Source organism: Schistocerca americana, chromosome 1, assembly GCF_021461395.2.
Source record: "Schistocerca americana isolate TAMUIC-IGC-003095 chromosome 1, iqSchAmer2.1, whole genome shotgun sequence".
In the NCBI taxonomy this organism is placed as follows: Eukaryota; Metazoa; Arthropoda; class Insecta; order Orthoptera; family Acrididae; genus Schistocerca; species Schistocerca americana.
This window is the reverse complement of record NC_060119.1, coordinates 375650865-375671346: the sequence shown is the minus strand read 5'-3', so window position 1 is coordinate 375671346 and position 20482 is coordinate 375650865. Positions and strand designations below refer to the sequence as shown.

At 37.7% G+C, this 20482-nt stretch overlaps 1 protein-coding gene across 1 annotated transcript in view; it reads left to right on the top strand.

Annotated features, from left to right (window-relative positions):
- Positions 1-1899: 1899 nt before the first annotated feature.
- The window catches only part of LOC124600515 (replication stress response regulator SDE2), a 55526-nt gene continuing 36943 nt past the window's right edge, over positions 1900-20482 (top strand). The window contains exons 1-2 of the mRNA XM_047136167.1: positions 1900-2047; positions 8775-8889. Coding sequence (XP_046992123.1) covers positions 1955-2047; positions 8775-8889 — 208 coding nt within the window. The 5' untranslated portion in view covers positions 1900-1954. The remainder of the gene's footprint in view (positions 2048-8774; positions 8890-20482) is intronic.

Here is a 20482-nt window from a genome sequence, read left to right as displayed (position 1 = left end):
GCAAACTTAATCATATGGCACATGTCCAAGATACACTAAACATTGTATTTTTCCACAGGATGAGGAAAGTAGCTTTTAAAATCACCCTTATAAAAATTTAAAGTGCAGCCAAGTGAACGTAAAGTGCTTATATTTACCTTACAGCCATCACATGTAACACACCAAATCCTAATGCCAGAACTATGCAGCCTCTCTAAAGCAGATTTTATCAGTGTGGCCTGATTATTTGCCTGTACACTGTTGATAAAGAAATATGCAATCAGGCATTTAATTTGCCTTTAATAGAGACAAGCATGAAAACCAGAGCCTCAGATGGCTCTATTACTTCTTTTACTGAGGCACTTCCCCACCAAAGTCTAAAAAACCTGTGTACTGCTTAGTTCCTTGGTCCCAAACTACTTGCTTCCTAATTGCCACACTGTCTACAATTAGACATGAATCGCTGAACTGGTCCCTTACAATGTACTTGAAAACATCTTTTAAGAAGCCAGGTTCACAGTCTACACTTGCCACCCATTTTGAAATCAATGGGGCAGAGGCATCAATTTTTTCACGTATTCATATGCTGCTGGTGAATAAAAGTACACAGTCATCGCAAACATTTTCACATTTCTTGTGTATCTATTACCCTTTGATGAGAGAGAGTTGTTCACTAAATTGGACACTAATTCCACTTGTGTTCCTTTCTGATGATTGAGGAAGTTATGTAACTTCTCAGGAAGATGCCCCTTCTCCTTCAATGAACTTATGATGTTATCCATGGAAAACACTCTCTTCTCTCTTCTTCGAAGTTTTTCTCGGACACACTTCAGTTTACGTTTCAATTCGTGAACAATGTCTGAGAAAAAAATTCAAGTTTCGGTCGCCTTGTCTTCCATTTATACTTTCGACTGTATACCACAATCAATTTACTGAAGAACCAACTGCACTCTAAATAAGGAAATAATTTCGTTATATACGATTGAAATAACTCAAGGTTTGATGAAAAAATATTATAAGAAAACGTTGGGGGTGTGAAAACATCCTTATACTAACGTTTTCGACACAATTCGCAGCTTCTGCATTGGATAAGTGGGACATGCTTTCCACGGAAGAATTCTCATTGACAGTGTTCTCCACGCAATCAGTAGCGTCTGCAATGGGCAAATCGAGCACGGATTCCATGACAGAACGCTAAAAACAAAAATATGGACCTGTATTACAACATTGCTTAGACCTATGCAGCGTACGAAATAAATTCACAAAAGTAAAAAGCGCACACACAGCAAGGAAAGTAATTAGCTACCTCAAATGTAGAATCATCGTTGTCACTCAAAATCCTAACAACATGTCGTCGTGGCTGTTTATTTGGTGCATCAAATGTGTCGGAAACTGATGGCACTGCTTCGGGTTTGAAACGTTTCTTCCACGTTCCAGGGCTCACTACGTAATCATCTTGTCGGAAACGGTTTCCGCAAAGAAAACTGCAAGACGTAGGATTAAAATCTTTCTGCTTCACGGAAGTAATCCTGTCTTTGGTAGCTCTGGGTGCTTTAGAGGAAACCTGTTCAAAAATATCGAATTAGCAAACGCACTAAGTCTGTATTTTTATCGTATTGTATCGGTAGTCGTATTACCTGTGAAATGGTAAGTCACTCTCCTTACTCCATCGCTTCGTACAATTGAAAGCGGAACAAGAAATCACCATTTCGATAATCCGTATTTCCTTATACACCGTACAGACCGAGAGAAACTTCTTGCCAAATTCGAATATGGCGGGCAATACAGACGACAGTAATCAGCTGGTAGAGCCATCTATCGGTAGGTCCGGTAGTTGAGCATCCCTCATTTCGCTAGCTTAGACGCCTGTGTGAATTCACTTGATTGGTAGTAAAATCTGTGGACGAGTTGTGTTTGTGTCACTTGTGAGTTGTGGTTTAGATTGTTTACCAACGTAGGGCAGAGGAGGACGAATATGTCTATTCAATTGCAGTACATGAAACGTGTCGTGGATGTGGAAATACCAGCGACATACGAGAAAATCATCACGGAAGTTTCGGAATGGACGGTACGTTAGCTTCCTACTCCAGGTAGTAACATGTTTGTCCATTGTAATTACTAGTAGAAGTGATTTTTTGCCGAGCGCCTTGCAGCTGTTATCTGATAATAATAAATTTATTTCTTCGGTGATAATTTTGAAATGATATGCGACCTGACTGCTTGTTACAAGGGAAACGTCAGTCTTACATACCGACGTGCGATATTCAGATGTCTTTAATTAGAAGTGAGAGATTTTGTTTAGCTCATTTGCATATTTATTTGGATTTATAAGTAGTAGATGGAGTAGCCACAGTACAGACTGTCAATACCAGACGGGGTTTGTCGAAAATCTGAACACCCTGTGTAGTTCCCCACACTTACTACTAAAATTGATACATTCCATGCCGTGGCAGAGAAGTTCTCTGTGGTAGTAGGCACTCAATTATATGTTGAGGTTAATGTCCTTCAAGAAGTCACTGTAATATTTATTTGATAAGTTTCTCACCTTTTTGGTTGCATGATAGTGACGAAATTAGGAGGAAAGCAGAATTATAATTTGATTGGCATTATAGGAAAATTTAAGTTCTGATTTCAGTACCCATTATGCGAAAAGGATGTTAGGTTCAATTCTGCTTTGATGATGACTGCCGTAGACAAGTTGGAGACTTTCTTGACACTTGCCGCATGGAATTGGTGCTATCACATTCTTATCATGGATGTTGGTTGTTATCATTTTGTTGAATACCTGTTCTGTAAACTGTTATCTTCCTTGGGAGCATGCTGCACATGATAAAAGGTTAGACTTACTAAATAAATTGTAGGGTTTTTTCATGTTCTTCCTGACCTCATTCCAGAATTAACATAAAATTGTAGATTCTTGCAATCGGACACAGTCTGTGTCAAGGGAAATTAAAGTGTACTTTACCATACTGTGAGGGAAATGTCACTGTTACATCCTTTTGAAATCTCAATGCTTTCCTATTTCATGAATGATGTGTCATGGCAGAAATCAAATTGATTGAACATTCTTTGGTTTGTATAATTGTTAAGATGCTGAATTGTTCTTAAAACCTTTATAAGATTTTTTTTGTAGTTGTGGGATGTAATGGTAAGAAATAGACTTTACCTCTTTGAGGATGTCGACATCGAAACTAGTACCAGTGACCATGAGGCAGTTGTAGCAACAGTGATTACAAAAGTATAAATGGCATCTAAATCAAGTAGAAAGATTTATGCGCTCAGCAGTCCAGATAAAGAATCAGCAGTGTGTTATCTCAAAGAGAAACTTGAAACATTTAGTTCTGGACAGGAGAGTGTAGGAGGACTATGGCTCAAGTTAACAAGAATAGTCCACTGGATAGTTATGTACCTACTACGACAGTTGAGGATGGGAGGGACCCTCCAAGATATACAGTCACTGTAAAGAAACTTCAAAAGAAACAGATTACTGCATGATAAGTGTAAAACAAAGCTTTAAGATAGAGAGGTGATAAATGAAATATATTTGGCTGTTGTGAGAGCAGTTACACCATAACAGAATATTGTCAAAAAATCTCTCATAAAACCTGTTATTGGCAGTAATGTTAGCACTCAGATACTTATAGACAAGGCAGGAACAGAAAATGAGGATAACAAAGCAAAAGCTGAAATGCTGTCTATTTTTAGATGTTCCTTTGCACAGAAAAATTGAGGAGTGTTCCCTCAATTTAATTCTTGAACCACTGCAAAGATGAGTGAAATAAATATAGTGTGACTGGCATCAAGAAACAGCTGAAATAATTAAAATTGAACATAGTTCCAGGGCCTTATGGAAGACCTATAAAAAAGTGTTGCCGAGAGCCATTGATCAAGGCAATCGTGTAGAAGATTGCAGAGCAGCCAGTATGCATGTGCCTCTGTTTGCACAATGAGGCAAGGTGGTCATTAGTCATGCAGAAGTGAGGAGAGAATGTTATATTAATAACGGACGAAGCAAGCAGCACAAAAGATGTTGCTACCTCGTTTGGAACAATGGGATGGAACCACCCAACACTGAAAATGAGAATGTGTTTCTGTGGTGAGACCAATTTATCTTACTGAAGCTCTAGGTGCACTCGTTCTTGGCTTACAAAAAGCATCTGATGCACTACCACCCATACACGTATTATCAGGAATCCGATTGTATCGAGTATAAAGTGAAATTTGTGACTGGATGTTGGTAAGGAAGAGATAGCATGTTATCTTTGATGTAGAGTCATTAACAGATGTAGGAGTAACTTCAAGTGTGCCCCAGGAAGTGTATTGTTACCCCTGCCACTCATATTGTGTTAGGGCCTAGTGACCTTGCAGACTTTTTGCGGTTGGTGCAGATATATATAAAAGTATTGTTTGAAAACAGCTGCACAAATATTCATTCAGATGTGGATAAGATTTCAGAGTAGTGTAACTATAGCAGACTTGTTTTAAATCTTCAAGAATGTAAAATTGTTAACTTCACAAAATAAAAATAGGAAAAAAAGTAATATCCTAAGACTACATCATCAACTAGGCACAGTAGGAATCATTCTGCTAATGCCTGGGTGTAATAATTTGTAGGTATATTAAACAGAATGAGTACATAATCTGTCATATGTAAAGCAGATTGGTAGAACACAAGAAAAGTGTGATCAGTGCATGAAGGGAATTCCTTACAAAGTACTTGTGTGATCCATTCTAGAATATGGCAAAAGTATGGGACCTGTACCAAATAAGACCAATTAGGGATAGCGAATGTATACAAACAGGGCAGTGCAAATTGTCACAGGTTTGTTTTACCTATGGGAGAGCACAAATGAGATGCTGTATTTTTGGCATGTGGCTTGCAGTTGAGGCTGCTGGGATAACCTCGTGGCAGTGCACGGTAAAAATGACAATCTTTGCATGTGTGCCTCAGTCCTTTGATCGTCGTCTGGTGGGTGGTGTACCAATATTTCCCCCTACCAGCAAAGGCTTCTTCACTGTTTACCACAGAATTTGTTGCCTTCACATTTCCTATTTAGACTGGCATAATTGTTAGGCTGTACTTGTAGCTTAAAAATATGTTCATCACTCTTGAAGATGGTGGTCAGTTGCACAAGCAAAATATTATGGGGCTTTCACAAATACTTGTGATGTTTTGTTTAAGTACCCTTTGTACAATAAAATCTGAATCTTTAAAGGCACAGGGATATGGCCAAGGTTCTTGTGAAAGAATTTTTTGCACAGCAGAATTAGGTTGATGATGATGGATCATGGAGCAGAAGTAATGAATTACTCCTGTCAATACGCTGGTGAAATTTGTGCTTCAAAGAATAAAGTGTGAAGTGCTGGGGAAATAGCAATTACACTCTTGTCATATTGTGCACTATCAATAATCCAAATAATTTTGAACCCATTCTCTTTCAGTGAGTTATTTTAACAAGTATTGCAGAGCATATCTTTACACAGTTTTATTGTTTATGGATGAGGTATCTTGATCAAGATGAAGTTTTTAGTTGCTGCAATAGCAGTGTATGGTGTGCTGCAAATCCCCATGCCCATGCTCGTTTCAGATAATTTGTAATGAATAATTATCAGTGTTGGACCTGCAATTGTAACATAGCAAATAATAGGACCGTAATTGCTGTTACCTTGTTTGAATGGGTCTCATTAACTGGCCATTCACTCAAAATGTGCTGTCACCATTATTGGAGACTATAACCCACATTGAATGTGAGAAAATGTTGCTTTGTTATTTCAGCAGAACAGTGCACTATTCCATTTTGATATTAATGTGGACCTGAACAACAGATATTTTCATTATTGGACTGGAAGAGAAGATCATGTCTTGTAGGTGCTTCAGTTGTTAGATCCTGCTCTTGTGGATTTTTCTGTAAGACTATGTGACCTTATTGGTATATGAAACCCCCAGGCAGATACTAAAGAGAAATTGATTGTTAGGGTCCAAGTTGCATTGTGCTACAGATGACAGGCGCATATGAAAGAATGCAGCAGAATTTTATTTGTCATTATAACACAAACATTGAGATTGGCAAGTTGCTGTGAACTTCAGTAGTAGTTGTAAGGTGCAGGTTGTTGATGTTGGTTAAAAAATTATTTACAATTATTAGTTCCTTATCCCTTATCAGCAGTCTGTGTAAGTACCATCAGCATAATTTTGACCCTAGAGCTTTGGGACTCCATTTATAATATAAACATCTGTGTGGGTAAGTGTCTGCAAATCCAAAAGTCTGGGGATCACTCCTTAGTAAGTCCTAGAATTTGTTTTTGTGACTTACTCCTTCCTCTGCAGTGATACATTAATGTGAAAAATGCATAATGGAGTTCATGTTAAACTAAAGTTTGCCCTGTAACAGTCTGAGTAAGTCAGTTCAGTGGTCATTCACTTAAAATTTGACTATGGTGCGTAAAGCACTGTGGTATCTGAACCAGTCTTCTTGATTGATATCAACTTTAGCTAAACCCTACATTAATCCATGATGCAATACTGTGTGTCATGGAAGTACCTCGGCCTTCAAGAAAAATGTAATAATTCCAGTATCAAAGAAAACAGGTGCTGCATGTGTATTTCCAGGTCATCAGTTTGTCATGATCACAGAATACAGTAAATTATTTACAGAAGAATTGAGCAGTTAGTAGACACTGACCTGGGGAAGATTCAGTTTATACTATGTCAAAATGTTGGAACATGTGAGGCAGTTTTGAGTTTTCTTGGAAGATTGCTTGAGAGTAGATAAGCCTTCATTTTTAATATTTGTGGATGTAGAAAAAGCTTTTGACAATGTTGACTGTAATACATTCTTTGAAATTCTGAAATTATCAGGGATAAAATAGAGGAAGCAAAAGGTTATTTAAAAATTGTACAGAAACCAGACTGCATATGCAAGATTTTAATGACTGAGAAGCAAACAGTATCTGGGAAAGGATTGAGACAGAATTGTAGCCTAAACCTGATGTTTTCAATCTGTTCATTGAGCAAGTGTTAAAGGAAACCAAGGAGAAACATAGAAAAGTAAATAAAGTTCAGGGAGAAGCAATGAGAGCTTTAGGGTTTTCCATTGGCATTGTAATTCTGGCAGACACTGCAAAGAACTCGGAAGAACAGTTGAGCGGAATGGAAAGCATTTTGAAAAAGAGGTTAAAAACATCAACGGCAGTAAAAAAGAGTAACGGAATGTTGTCAAATTAAAACAGGTGGTTCTCAGGGAATGTCACACTAATAGTAATAGATGAGCTTTGTTTTGTGGACAGCTAAATAACTGATAATAGACAAATTAGAGAAGATATAAAATGCTCATTAACAACATCAAACAAAGATTCTGTGAGAAAGAGCAATATAAATTTGAATGTTAGCATTTCTTTTATAAAGATATTTGTTCGGAGTGCAGTCTTATATGAAAGTAAAACACAGTATAGACCAGAGGAGAATAGAAGTTTTTGAAATGTGGTGTTACAGAGTAATGCAAAAGAATAGATGGGTATATAAAGCAACAAATGGGGTAGTACTGAATCAAATTGGGGAGAAAAGAGCTTTGTGCTACAGCTTGACTAATAGAAGAGATAAGCTGATAGATGTACCAAGATATGGTTAATTTGGTAATGGAAGGATGTGTTGTGGGTTTGGGAGCGGGGGGGTGGGGGTGGAGGGGATTAAAAATTGTAGACGGATACTGAGGTTTGAATACAATAAGCAGTTGAAAATGGTTATAGGTTGCAGTAGTTGTGCAGAGATGAGGAAGGTTGCACTGAATACGTTAGCATTGAAAGCTGCACCAAAAAGTCTTGCAAATGAAGACCAGAAAATTATATTATTTCATAAAATTGAGTCATTCTATTGTATTTCACTTTAACAAAATGCACATTTGTAACTTTCTTCCACATCACAGGGATTAACTCATCGTGGAGTTGCAGTAACAGTTTCAGTTAGTTAATGGCCAGTTGTGCTCTTTACATCGATTGAAGTGCATCCCTAGTGACCTCAGTATGGAGTTAATTCCTCTACTCCCACCCTTCCTTGTGCAAATGTTGAAAATCAGTGATTGAAATTTGTAGGATGGGAAAAAACCCTCCAGGCAGTGCAAGGGCTACGACCTAATTTCCTGTCTTCCCCTCTTGAGAATAAACTCTGTTGCTCACAGAATATTTACCTGTGTGATGCAGAAGAACAAATGGTTCTCCTTAGAACATGTTATATAGTAGTTTAGTTGTATTTGTACACATGAATAAGACTTTTGGGAAGTTGTGGACAAGGAGAGACGGACCTGCTTATGACAAGCACAGTAACAATTTAATGCCCTCAGTTCAGTGAATATGGTAGAAAAAATAACTTTATTCATTTTTTAGAACTGAATTCTATCCATCAGCCAATCATATTTCACTTGTGTGATTTAAGCAACTTCATTGGGTTTTGTCTCTGACCTGTTGAAAGCATGTAACTGGTAAGAAAAGTACAAACCAATGAAGAAGTCGAAAACAGTTAAGGGCTATATGTTTGATTGATGAACAAAGATATGTTTGCTAACTTTAACATTATTCCTCTTATTTCACAAGCTAAAATGTATTATATTGCTTACATATTTTCAGTATTTTTTGCATCCTGATAGAAAGAATGAATTTGATTTCAACAATTTCACATTTATTGCTCAGAAAATAATAAATTGTTATTCATTAGTTATAGACATGCAACATTCTGTAACTAAATAAATGAAGTAAAACAGAAGAAAAAAGTTTTCAATGAAAATATGTCATACATTTTGCAGGGATTGGATACTGCTGAGTTTTACCTACTGTACAATGGCCGTATATTCTGTAACACTGACAGCATTGAAGATGGGAATGTGCACATTATTCCTAGACTTGTTGGAGGCAAAGGAGGTAAGTGCATTCTTTAAGGGCATTATTCTGGTCATTGAGGTGTGTATTATGTAATGAAAACAATGCAAAATCCAGAATGGAGTGTAACATTTTGTGCATAATGGAGCATAACATTTTGTGACAGTCTTTCTGTTGTGCCTACTGCGATCAGCATCTCTGCTATAGGCCTATAGTGAATAACAACTATCCTTTTCATAATATTGTTACATTGTGAAAAGGTTCACTTGCAAACTTTCCTGTTATTGAAATTACACTAGTTTAAAACTAAGGCTTAGCACAAAAAAATTGTGTATAAGGCTTAGCACAAAAAAATATTGTGTATAAACTGCTGCAGGTGAAATAAGGTGATTAAATCTTACTACAGAATTTGAGTTCTCTATAGAGTCATTAAAATTTGATTAGATGAGTTGATATTTCTTTCCTAGGCACTTCAAAAAAAGATTAATTTCTTAATTTTTCTTGCTGCAAGATCAAGGCAAACAGAGCTTTGACAGTTCCAGTAAGGCAACTTGCAATACAAATAAGTTTATGTTATGGTTATTTGCAGGTATTTTATTAAAGAATTGTCTCTACAAAAATAACTTCAGTATCAGCATTAAATGAGAAATTGGAGAATTGTACAACTTGAAATGTGTGTGTTAAAAAAGTGTTGTTCTTTTGTGCAGGAGGTTGTATTGGTCAAAAGTAGAAGGGAAGTTTCTACAATATGTCTGCAAACCAGTATCTGTTGCGATGTGGACCAATCTCCTCTTTCCTTCCCATCTGTGTATTACATACCATTATATATAACATAGAATTAAACTCCATCTGCAGTGCTGCACATGGTTACTGTGTGTCCCGATACATGTTTCAATCCTTCTTCGCAGTGAATCACACACTTTTTCAAATAGACCTGGCCCCATTCTGATAATGTCACATGAATTGCCCACAAGCTTCTGTAACATCTGCTTGTAGTCAGTGGGTTGGACATAAACCAATGTCTTTAAATGTCCCCGAAGTCAAATTCCAAAGGATTCGGGTCTGGGGAATAGGCAACTCTTCTAGCAGTTCATTGCCCATGAGACATTGTGGTGAGGTACCTCACACAATCTGTAGAAAATGGGTGATGTCTCATCATCCATAAACTACAGTTGTCTTTCTGCATGGGTAGCATTCTCCAATAGTGCTAGTAATCCAAGGTGCAGAAATCAGTGATATACAGCACTTGTTAACCCTTTTGGTAAAGTGTATAGTCCTATGAGCCTGTCACCAACAGTTCCTGCCCTTAAATTGATACTCAAGTGGTCCTGATGTCACTCCTCTACATTTGCTCAAGGATTTTCCTCTGCCCACATGTGCGTACTGTGGTATTTAACTATGCCATCCCTTGTGAATCCTGCCTCACCTGTAAATAAAATACAGACTGTGAACTACGTACCTTCAGTGGCCCATATCGTGCCAGGCATTGGTTTTTGGACATATCAGTACCAGAACTTTTCTTCTAGTTTTGACCAGTACTACCTCCTGGAGCAGTATTTGACATTTCTTATCAGCATTCTGTATATTGAAAGAACAGAAAACTGAAAGTGTTGAATATTTTGTGTTGAGAAGTGATGACAAAATCAAATCTTGTAGACACACTGTCTCATGTGGCTGATCGGTATTAAAGTGAGAAGTGTCAGTATATTATAAACCAGTAAATGTGAATTGAGTGATGAGTTATGCAGCGGTTATTGCCTATAAAATGTGAGGAAAGATTCTGGAAAAGAGGGTGGGTGATAAGGAAAAACAAACCAGCTAAATAGCTTATGCATAAACCATCATCAAAGCCAAATTCACTGTAGTATAACATAATGATATCCTAAACTTACCTCACTTGACCCAGTCAGGTTATCTCAAAAATGTTTCCATTCTGCTTACCACCTAAGTACTCTCCTGGTTGTCATCATTGGTCTCAGGGCCATATTCTGATAATTTATTTTTCCTTTCTGTTCCAGTCTTCTCTTGCTCATTTAACCACACCTCATCCTCATGTTGTATTGGCATTTGGTCAGTGTCTGGTAAATGTTAAGTCACCTGATCAGTCATAAATCAATAATTAGTTAGTTGTGTGTGTGTGTGTGTGTGTGTGTGTGTGTGTGTGTGTGTGTGTGTTCATTTTTATTGTTTTTATTCTTCTCATTTGTATTTGTTTATCACTTGTGTTTTGTCAGGTCATACTTGGGTCTTACTGTCTCTGTGTTTTCTCTGAAGACTTTGCCCATTTTTGTTTCCCTTTGTGCATGCTAATACACGAAATAATGGACTTTGTGACAGGAAAATGTTGTATCTCATCTGTTCCTGTCCTCTCTGATTTGAAGATTGTTGTTGTTGAGTAGTTGAATATAAAGAAACTGTAGACAAGAATAATAATAATTTATTTGTTAACAAACAACCTTAACTTCGTAAGATCTTATTAGATGCCATAGTTCCTCAATTCTTTGTGATCAACATTTATCCTTTATGTTTCAGAACATAGATGTGGAATGAAGCTCTTCTGTGATATCACAAAACACACACACACACACACACACACACACACACACACACACACACATCGCTGAAAAAAAAAATACAGAGCTCTCCTTTCAGAAGCAATTCTGTTACTGATTTTATTCAATAGGGTTTCATTGAATTGGTGCATCTTTCTACCCTTGAGGCTTACAGGCATTCCAGTATTTTAGTGTGTGGTTTGAGAATAAGTGTAAGTTACGAATCTTGTTATCAGCTGATGGCATTCAGATGATCACAATTGAGAAACATGAACCAGCTTCCAGGTAGCTTTAAAACTGATTAAAAGGTAGCTTAATTGAAATTATAGAGTGCTACAAATAATCATAAGTTCTGAAGAATTTAGGGAATCCTGAGCGGAAAAGAGATTTTGTTAGATGAATGGAGTGTTTACTGTACCTACAGACCCAAGGAAGATGTAGTTTTGGTCTTACAGCTTTCATTAACCTCTGTGAGAGTTCAAATTTGAGTGATAGTTTGTTTTATGGTGTGTCTGTAATATAATCTTAGAAAGGATGAACGTTTACAAATCAAGATCATTGCACAGAGCTGCCCATTAAAAACCAAATTACTGATTTTAGAGTGATGGAATTAAAAAAAAATAAATACAACCTCCTTGGTAAAACCAAATTGAACATCTAAATCAAGTCACTTGTGTCGCTTGCATAAATGTTAATTGTAAGTGCCTAATGAGAAGCAGAACACACATCTGCTGCAGGTACTTATTGGGTGTAGTAGAACCCTAGGATAAAGCTCTCATTATTTGATGATGAATGTTGCTTCTAGCAGTTTTTCTAGGGGAGACTTTTCGTATTCATAAATACTAAGAGTAATGTAAATTACAAATGTTAGGCACGACGATGGTATTTATTACACGTAATTCAAAAACTTGCTGCTGTTATTGGCCTAACTCTTGTGGACAGTGACAAAACTAAATTTCTGATGTGTATCTACAGCTGTATCAATCCATGACTGTTTCAGCGCAATATTTTCTGTTATTTATTGGGATTAATTTTGATGTGTATTGGTATGTGAGACATAACTCAGTGTGATCCAAGTCTCATGTTCACTCACTCTGCTGGCTTCTTTGGGACATTATGATCCCATACTGCTGTGGTCTGCTCTCGCTGTCTGCCCCCAGTTCTTACTGTCTTGTGCTGCTTCCTTCTATTCTGTGACACTCGACACTCTGCAGTTGGAGGCCACCTCATCTTGCCATCTGCTTCTTGGTCATCCAGGGGGTCTTGATACTTCAGTCTTCTTGTCGCACAGATTATTCTGCCAGGGTCCATTCTGACAATATGGCCCGGCCAATGCAAACATCTCACTTTGGCTATGTTCACTACCAATGGTTGTGGTTGGTTAGCATAACTGGTTCTTCATTGGGTCTTTAAACCCCTCTTTGTGTTGCTTGGTTGAATATTGGCCCATTGATTTGTCTGTAAACTTTATTTTTGAAGACACAGGTTTGGTGCTCTTCTTGTTTGGTCACATTCCATGCTTCGGCTTCGTGCAGAGCACTGGCCTGATAAGGATGATGTATTAGTTTTCTGGATTCATGTTTTCCTTTTGTCTTACCATGTATTCTGTTTTTTATTCATTAATTTTTAAACCTATTTTCATGGTGGTTTCATTTAGTTTCTTGAACAGTGTGTTTCATCACTGTTATTTCCTATTAAAACCATTTGCGTAGGCCAGCATATTTTGTTGTTTATATGTGATGTTTCGATTTGTCGCTTGCTTGATTTCTCATGGTTCTTTTTCATGGAAAAGGTTGAGACCGATCACCACCTTCTTTCAGTCCAGTTTTGTTCTTAAAACAGTCTGATAATGTCCTGCAGTATGTTACCATGCTTACTGCCTTCTCCACACAAATTTTGACCAAGCTGATGAGTTTCTCAGGAATTTCATATGCTGACATTATTTTCCGTATTGGTTCTATGTGTACAAAATCATAAGCCCTCTGAAGGTCTGAACAGGCAATGCAATTTCATGTTTTATTCCCATACATTTAGTTTATGGTCCTGAAGCAGAATGTTGTTGATATGTTTATCCAAAAACTGTTCTGGTAGTCCCCTGTTACGTCCTCAGTTTAGGGGGTGAGTCTTTGCAACATTATACGTGACAGTACTTCATATGCTGTGACAAGTAGGGAAATTTTTCTGTAATTCCTGCAGTTTTATTCATCTGATTTCTTTTGTGTAGGAACAATTATTTATTCCTTCCATTGATCAGGTATTTTTTGCACCTCAATGGATTTTAAGAACAAGGTGAAACAATATCTCAGGAAGTTTATGCCTACCATGTTTCAGCAATTCTACTGGAATTCCATCAGTTCCAGCTGCCTTGTGGTCTTTCAGCATTTCAAACACTGGCTACAGCTTCATATATAGGGTAATTTACAAGAGGTTCAGCTGTTGTAGAGCAAGTTGTCTACAGTTTGTTTTCTGGTTCAGGGCTGTTCAGTAAGTTGTCAAAATATTCTTTCCAAGCCCATAATATATCGTTTTATCCAGTGATAATTGTTCCATCAGCATTTTAGAACTGTTGCCCACAGTTGATATCCCTTCTTATGCATGCAGTGCCATATACTTCGTGAATGTTGTTTCCCTTAAGGTTGTTCCCAATACTCTCTACGGTGCACTTTGGGTATAGTCTTTCTTCTCTTCATAGGATGTTACTTGTTTCCTTCTGTGTCTCCCTGTAGCCCATTTCTAATTCTTCATTTCTCCTATACCCATGCCATTCTGGCTGTGATGGTGGCTTCTGTTGCTGTTTTGCATGTATTGTTGTAACACTTCCTCTTCATACATTCTACATTTGGCAGTGTGTTTTTGGCTGCTGCTTGAATCACTTTTTTCAAATCTGCCTGTCTTTCGTTTAACTTCCATTCATTTCCTCTGTTGTTTTATCAAATACTTCAAATCTGTTGCTTTCTTCCATTTGATACTGGCAAGTTCCAGAATTGTCCCTTGTGGTTGAACCTCGTACTGCACTATGCATGGTTGTGTTTTCTGTGATTTGTTTGCAGTTTTACTTCCATAGATGCAGCCACCAGGTTACCATTAGTACAGGATGTATACGACCCGGGAGATCCGGGAAAAACCCGGAAATTTTTTCATCCCGGAGAAAACCGGGAAAAACCTGGGACTTTTTTAGAATTCCGTGAATTTTTCATTGTTTTAGTTTTCAGTTAAATTTTTGTAACTTTGACTGGTAAGAACCAATAATCTAACAAAGAATATTACTGTATCTCGCTACTGTAGAATAATCCTGCAGCAATAAAAAACGAACAAGAGAAAAAAGAAAAACTTAAGTTGCAAAGGAAATGCATCACATACAACAACAAAACACAGTGCTCATACAAGTGTCTACCAACAGCAAAATGTGTCAAAGGCTTTAGGAAGACTATGCAATGTTTCATAACAACAAATATCCTCTGATGAGCATGACGTAACAACTGTTTATATTAGATTCGTTTGAGCGGTTGCGAGCGAGCTTATGGGCATGTGCAGTTGAGACGCGTATGAGTAGTACCTTCTCCCACTTTCTGCTCCAGAAGTGTGGCAGTTAGCTGTGTAAGCAATAGCAGCAAACAGCCAGATGCTATCCGGAAAAATTTTCCTGGTGTGCTTAAGCTGCCTGAGTCACACATGCGCAGCAGGCCCGATACTAGGGGGTGGATGCAAACCGGGGTGTCTGCCTCTGGGGGAGGGACGCCAAATTCATATTATTGAGAAAAAAGACCTTGTTTCACAAAGCACCTGGCATCCAGCGCACGTTGGTATATCGATTACTCTTATGATTTTGAAAGCATCCCTGTTGGTTTTTGAACAAATCCTAAGTTGATTTCTGAATGAATAATAACTTGATCTTTGAATGCGAGCATAGTATACGTGATGTCTCTGCCAGGAGAATCCCCGTCGCATCTAGAAATAAACTTTCCTGCAGACAAAAGGGGATGGGTCTATAAAAGCTGAGTGGAATAAAGCCAAACTGGTGAATGCCAATCGCTGTTTATGTGGTTTGACTGTGTTTGCAAATAATCAGCTTTGTTTAATTACTAGTGAATTCCATAGATTCAGACTACCAGAGTGGAAATAAATGACTTACAGGAATAACAGGCAACAAAGATTACGTATTGTTTTCTCGTGTATCCAAGAAAATGAAATTTTGACAGAAAATTTTTGACCGGACTGCTAAGGGCCAGTTATACAGTCCCCGGCTATCAGCCACTAAAGTTCTATTCTGGAAGTAGTGTGGAAAACGTGTTGTACAAACATGTAATAATGCCTAACCGGAGAATAAATGCAGGATAACTAAACCGGTGATTGTGGCAGGGTTAGGGAAGTTAACCAGAGAATAAGTTTTGACACTGGCAGGAATTATAAAAATGACCATTTGTGCTAAAGCAGTCTCATTTATTTGGTGTGTGTAACAATTCCTGCAGTGTTAGGCAGGCCTATTTCATTTTATCTAGCAGACAGTGAAAAAATAGGTGTAATCAGATCAAGAAACCACACCAGTCTTGGGTAGAATTTGTATTAACAGCTTTCTAGTACTAGACAACGGCATTTCGTCTTTTCATGTAGCAAAATGTTGACAAACTTTGAGGTAATAGATTCTTTCCCAGAAAGGAAAGCACACCATATAAAGCGATGGCAAGATTAGAGAGAGAAAAAAGCTAGAACTTAAGGATTGAAGAAACGTGTACTGTTGTGCTTGTCTCTTGTCTCTACTCATTTTATGTATTCTATATTTAATTTTATGTCAAACAAAACAGCAAGTTATTAGCTAATAGGCAGTAAAGACTGCAAATTTTCTGAAGAGTTCTTGTTCTGCCGGTTACAAATAACCTCATCCAGTATTAATTGTGAGATTTTTTTAAAGAGGGGCAGGATGTCAAACCAGCCAACTGTTAGCTGGAGAGGCACCACAGAGCATTTTAATTTCCACTGGCCTGAATATAGTTTGGCATCCATTACAAAATATTACATGTTTGAAATCCACAGATCGAAATACAGAGACGTGCAATGGAAGAATGCTATGTGAAGAGGCGTGGCACTGCACTTTGGCACACTTAAGGTCAAATAACATGCCTTATGTTACCTCGAACATATATGTTTTATGTATCAGACTCTTCAGAAAGATGTATGCTACAAAATGAAGATATTTTTGAAAAGTCAACTTTTTTAATTTTTGGCGTCCTACCTCAAACACTCAAGGGAGGGGGAGTGCCACTATCTAATATTGCTCCAGTTCGGAAATATCGTAGCTCTGGACCTGATGCACAGAGCAGTGGGGAGGTGGTAGTCTCCACGTTAAGTGATTTTCCTGTTTCCTCTTCATTTATTGCTCTCACGTCAAATGAAAACAAAATGAATTTCTGTGACTGGGAGCTATCAAGTGAATTAAAATTCATTCACATAATGACAGAGGGCTAAAATATATTATTCCACCTTTCTGACAGCAAGTGTTAATCGCCTTGCAGAACGATGAAGTCATTTTTGTCGGTTTGTTAAAGACATTTGACTTTCATTGATCTTTTCTTCTGAGGCAGTCAATTTATTTTAAACAAAGTGTTTAATTCCACACTATTGGCTAGTTTCAACTGTTCGCTGCATTTCAAGTTCACGATTTCATCTTCTAGCGCATATGGCATTATGCCATAATAAAGAACAAAATATGAGGTAATACAGTACTGGTACTCCAAGACAATTTACATCTGAATCTGGACATACGAATGTGCACTTTAAGCTGAATTATGCATTTTAGTATGGTTCACAAAATTCCCATGCTCTTGGAGTATCCTCTAATGTCTTGTTTTTTTTTGACATAATGTAAGATCTTTTAATGTTTTACATGTATGAATGTACTGGCTTCCTGCACCATCGTAGCTGCGCAAGTGTGGCGACGCCTGTTATCTGGCGCTCTCTGGCAACTGCTGAAACGAACCTATTTCAAACAGGTCACAGGAAAGTATTCCAAATGGTTGTTTGAAAAGCGTTACTTTCAAAGTAAATTTCCTTTTATGCAAGATGAACTCTGTGCGTGAATGTCCGATGAATTTCTTAAATCACAGAGCGTTTGACTATTGTTCAAAAATCAAATCTCTGAAGACGACCATTTAGAGTATTTACGAGCCCAGAAGGTCAAACATTTGTCTTTGTTAAAAATTTTACTGGCACATTTGTATCTTGAAGTGTAACATGCTCAAAAAAGGTCAACATTATGTGCAAAAGCTTAGCTTCTCTTGCAGCTTATTAATCTTAAAGACCAACATTAAACGTGAAAGCTTTTCTTTTCTTGTAGGAGCACTATGTATATTAATTTAAACCATTACCTTTTCCTATTTGTGTGTTTGCGCTACTTAACAGTGATGTTGCTATTGGCTGACTACATCAAGTGTCCTATGCTCTGAATATCCGCTGTCATCGGCTGGTGAGATCGCATGACATGAGCTAAGCCTGGCGTACAAAAGCGCATCGCAATCTCAATTTCAATCCTTCGGAAGGTAACATGTGGTGTTTGGTGGAATTTGAATTAATACTTTCGTAATTCGAAAAATATGTAGCATACATGTTGCTGCACATCAGACATCTTCCCAAAATGTGTTTTTTTCCCTGATTTTCATTTTCTAAAGTGCCGGGAAGTTCTACGCTGGTGTTATGTACCACAACCATTGAAAGGATTGATAAGTTTTACAGTTATGAGGAAAAGTATACTGTTACTTAACATAGAAAAAGTGTACTTTCATCCAGGAGAAAGTGTATTTTTAACCGGGAAATCTGGGAAAAATCCGGAATATTTTTCCTTGTCCATGTATACACCCTGTAGTATCTGTCAGAACACTTTTTTGTACCTTTGCCCCACATCCACACGGGGTTCCTTCCTGCCAACAGCGTATCACTCTCCAGAACTGAATATGTTCACCCCCAACTGTCTGCGTATAGTGTTATTCGTATGAAAGAGTGCGAACGTTTTCCAGAAATGTACAAATTGTGTAGCTAAAGCAGGACTTGGGTACCAGCCTGGTACTCACCTAGTCAGATGTGGGGAAACTCCTGTCTCTCTGAAATTAATATATAGTTGATTTGGGTCTTTGCATCTTCCGAATACCATGACCTTTTGTGTGCAAAGGCTGTACATGTAACATACATGCTTTCTGCAAGCCTCTCTTTGTGAATCAAGTCAAGCAAATGATGTGTGTTATTGCTCCCTTCCACTCATCTTTCTAGCCCGAGGTGGTTATTTTGGACAGTGGATTATTTTAGGTTTTTCCTGTGAAACTTAATTTTTCCTTTAAACCTCTTTTGTTGTCATGAAACACTGGCAAATCCAGGATGGAATGTAACAATACTATGAGAAGGAAAGTTGCTACTCACCATATAGCAGAGATGCTGAGCCACGATAGGCACAAAAAAAGACTCTCAGAATTACAGCTTTTGGTGTGTCAACAATACACACTCAAGCGCGCGCACACACACACACACACACACACACACACACACACACACACACACACACACACACACACCTGATTGCTTTTCTTTGATCCTAACCCAGTACTCTTTTATTGTCATTTTTGCCACAAATTACTGGTTAAGTAGATTGAGTTCTGAATGCTTGAAATACATTGCTTTTGTTTTCTATATTAAGATCTATTACAGCCTTCATTATTTTTAGTGAATATTGCCAAGTAATGAAGTCCTTCAAAGAGAAGTGACCATTGAACTCCAGAAACCAAAATGTTTACATGAAGTGAATTATTTTCATGTTGTAAGAATGCATTTCATCTAAAACAGACTGCACTTGAAATGTGTTGCTGCCTTTTGGCCGTGTATTTTGTAATTAGGATTTAAAGAGGAAGGTGCAGATTGGAGATGGTCAGCTGTGACAAACCGTAGTCAAACCACAAAATAATTATTAATTCAATATTTTCCTCTTCAGGGATTATGTTGATGCAGTGGAAAATGAAATGCCATACAAATGCAAGTTAGAATATCAGGAAGGTGGAAGAAAGAGGGGGTACTTTGAAAAGAATACAAGACAAGTTGAGATCAGGCAAGGAGGGGGGAAAAAATTATAGAAAGTAAAAGAAGTAGGCAAAGAGGCAAAAAATGTGAAGAAATGAAAGTTATGAGGATAGTTATGCTGCTTGAAAAGATGTATTGGAGTTACATTAACATTGAATGGAAAAAAAATAATTATGACTGCCTATTAGCCAGTTAGTAATTTGACAGATTGCTCTTCAAGTGTGTGTGGATTGCTGAAGGTGGCCCAGAGTCGATAACAAATAATAATTGGTTGCTTGGAGCAAAAATTGTAGTTCAGTTAGTCACTAGATACACACCATGAAGCACAAAAATAGTTTGAGTATGACATGGTGTCTCACAATGTTGTCAAAATGAATAAGCTACACGAAGGAGTTTTGGTTAGCGTGGAGATAAAATGATGTAATGGGCTCATATGCAACAACACACCTGTCCAGCTCAGGGACAGCCCATTTGAATCACAGGACACTGTAGTTGAGTACAACCCATCAGGCCAGGGATTGACAAGTCCCACTGGCTTGTTGCATCTCCATCACGCAGGAGCACCCTGTCACTTCTGCTGCATTAAATTCTGCCTCTGTCTGCAAATCGTAATATTTCTCCTCCTTTGTTATAATTTCAATTAAATGTGCAGGGGCATGTGGGCAGCAGTTTCGAAGAATATTTGGGCATGCATACTTCATAGTAGTGCCAGTTCATAATTTTATTTTACTTCCAACCAGTTCCAGTATTCATGTAGGTGTTTTTTGTGATCACAAGGGTGCATGTGATAGTGATAACAATTAAAGAATACCTTTGGATAGATTCTTAATATCAAAGTTGTTCATCATCAGAACTAAAGACATTGCTCAAATAGGGCGGAACCACTAACAGTCACAATGTATGAATCTATTACTGCCCTAGGCATAAACTAGTACACTATGTCAGAGCCATATCTTTTCCACAGAAGTTTTAGGATGTAGCAGACATAGACAAATTGTGATGATACTCTTCTCGGGTATGTAGCCAGA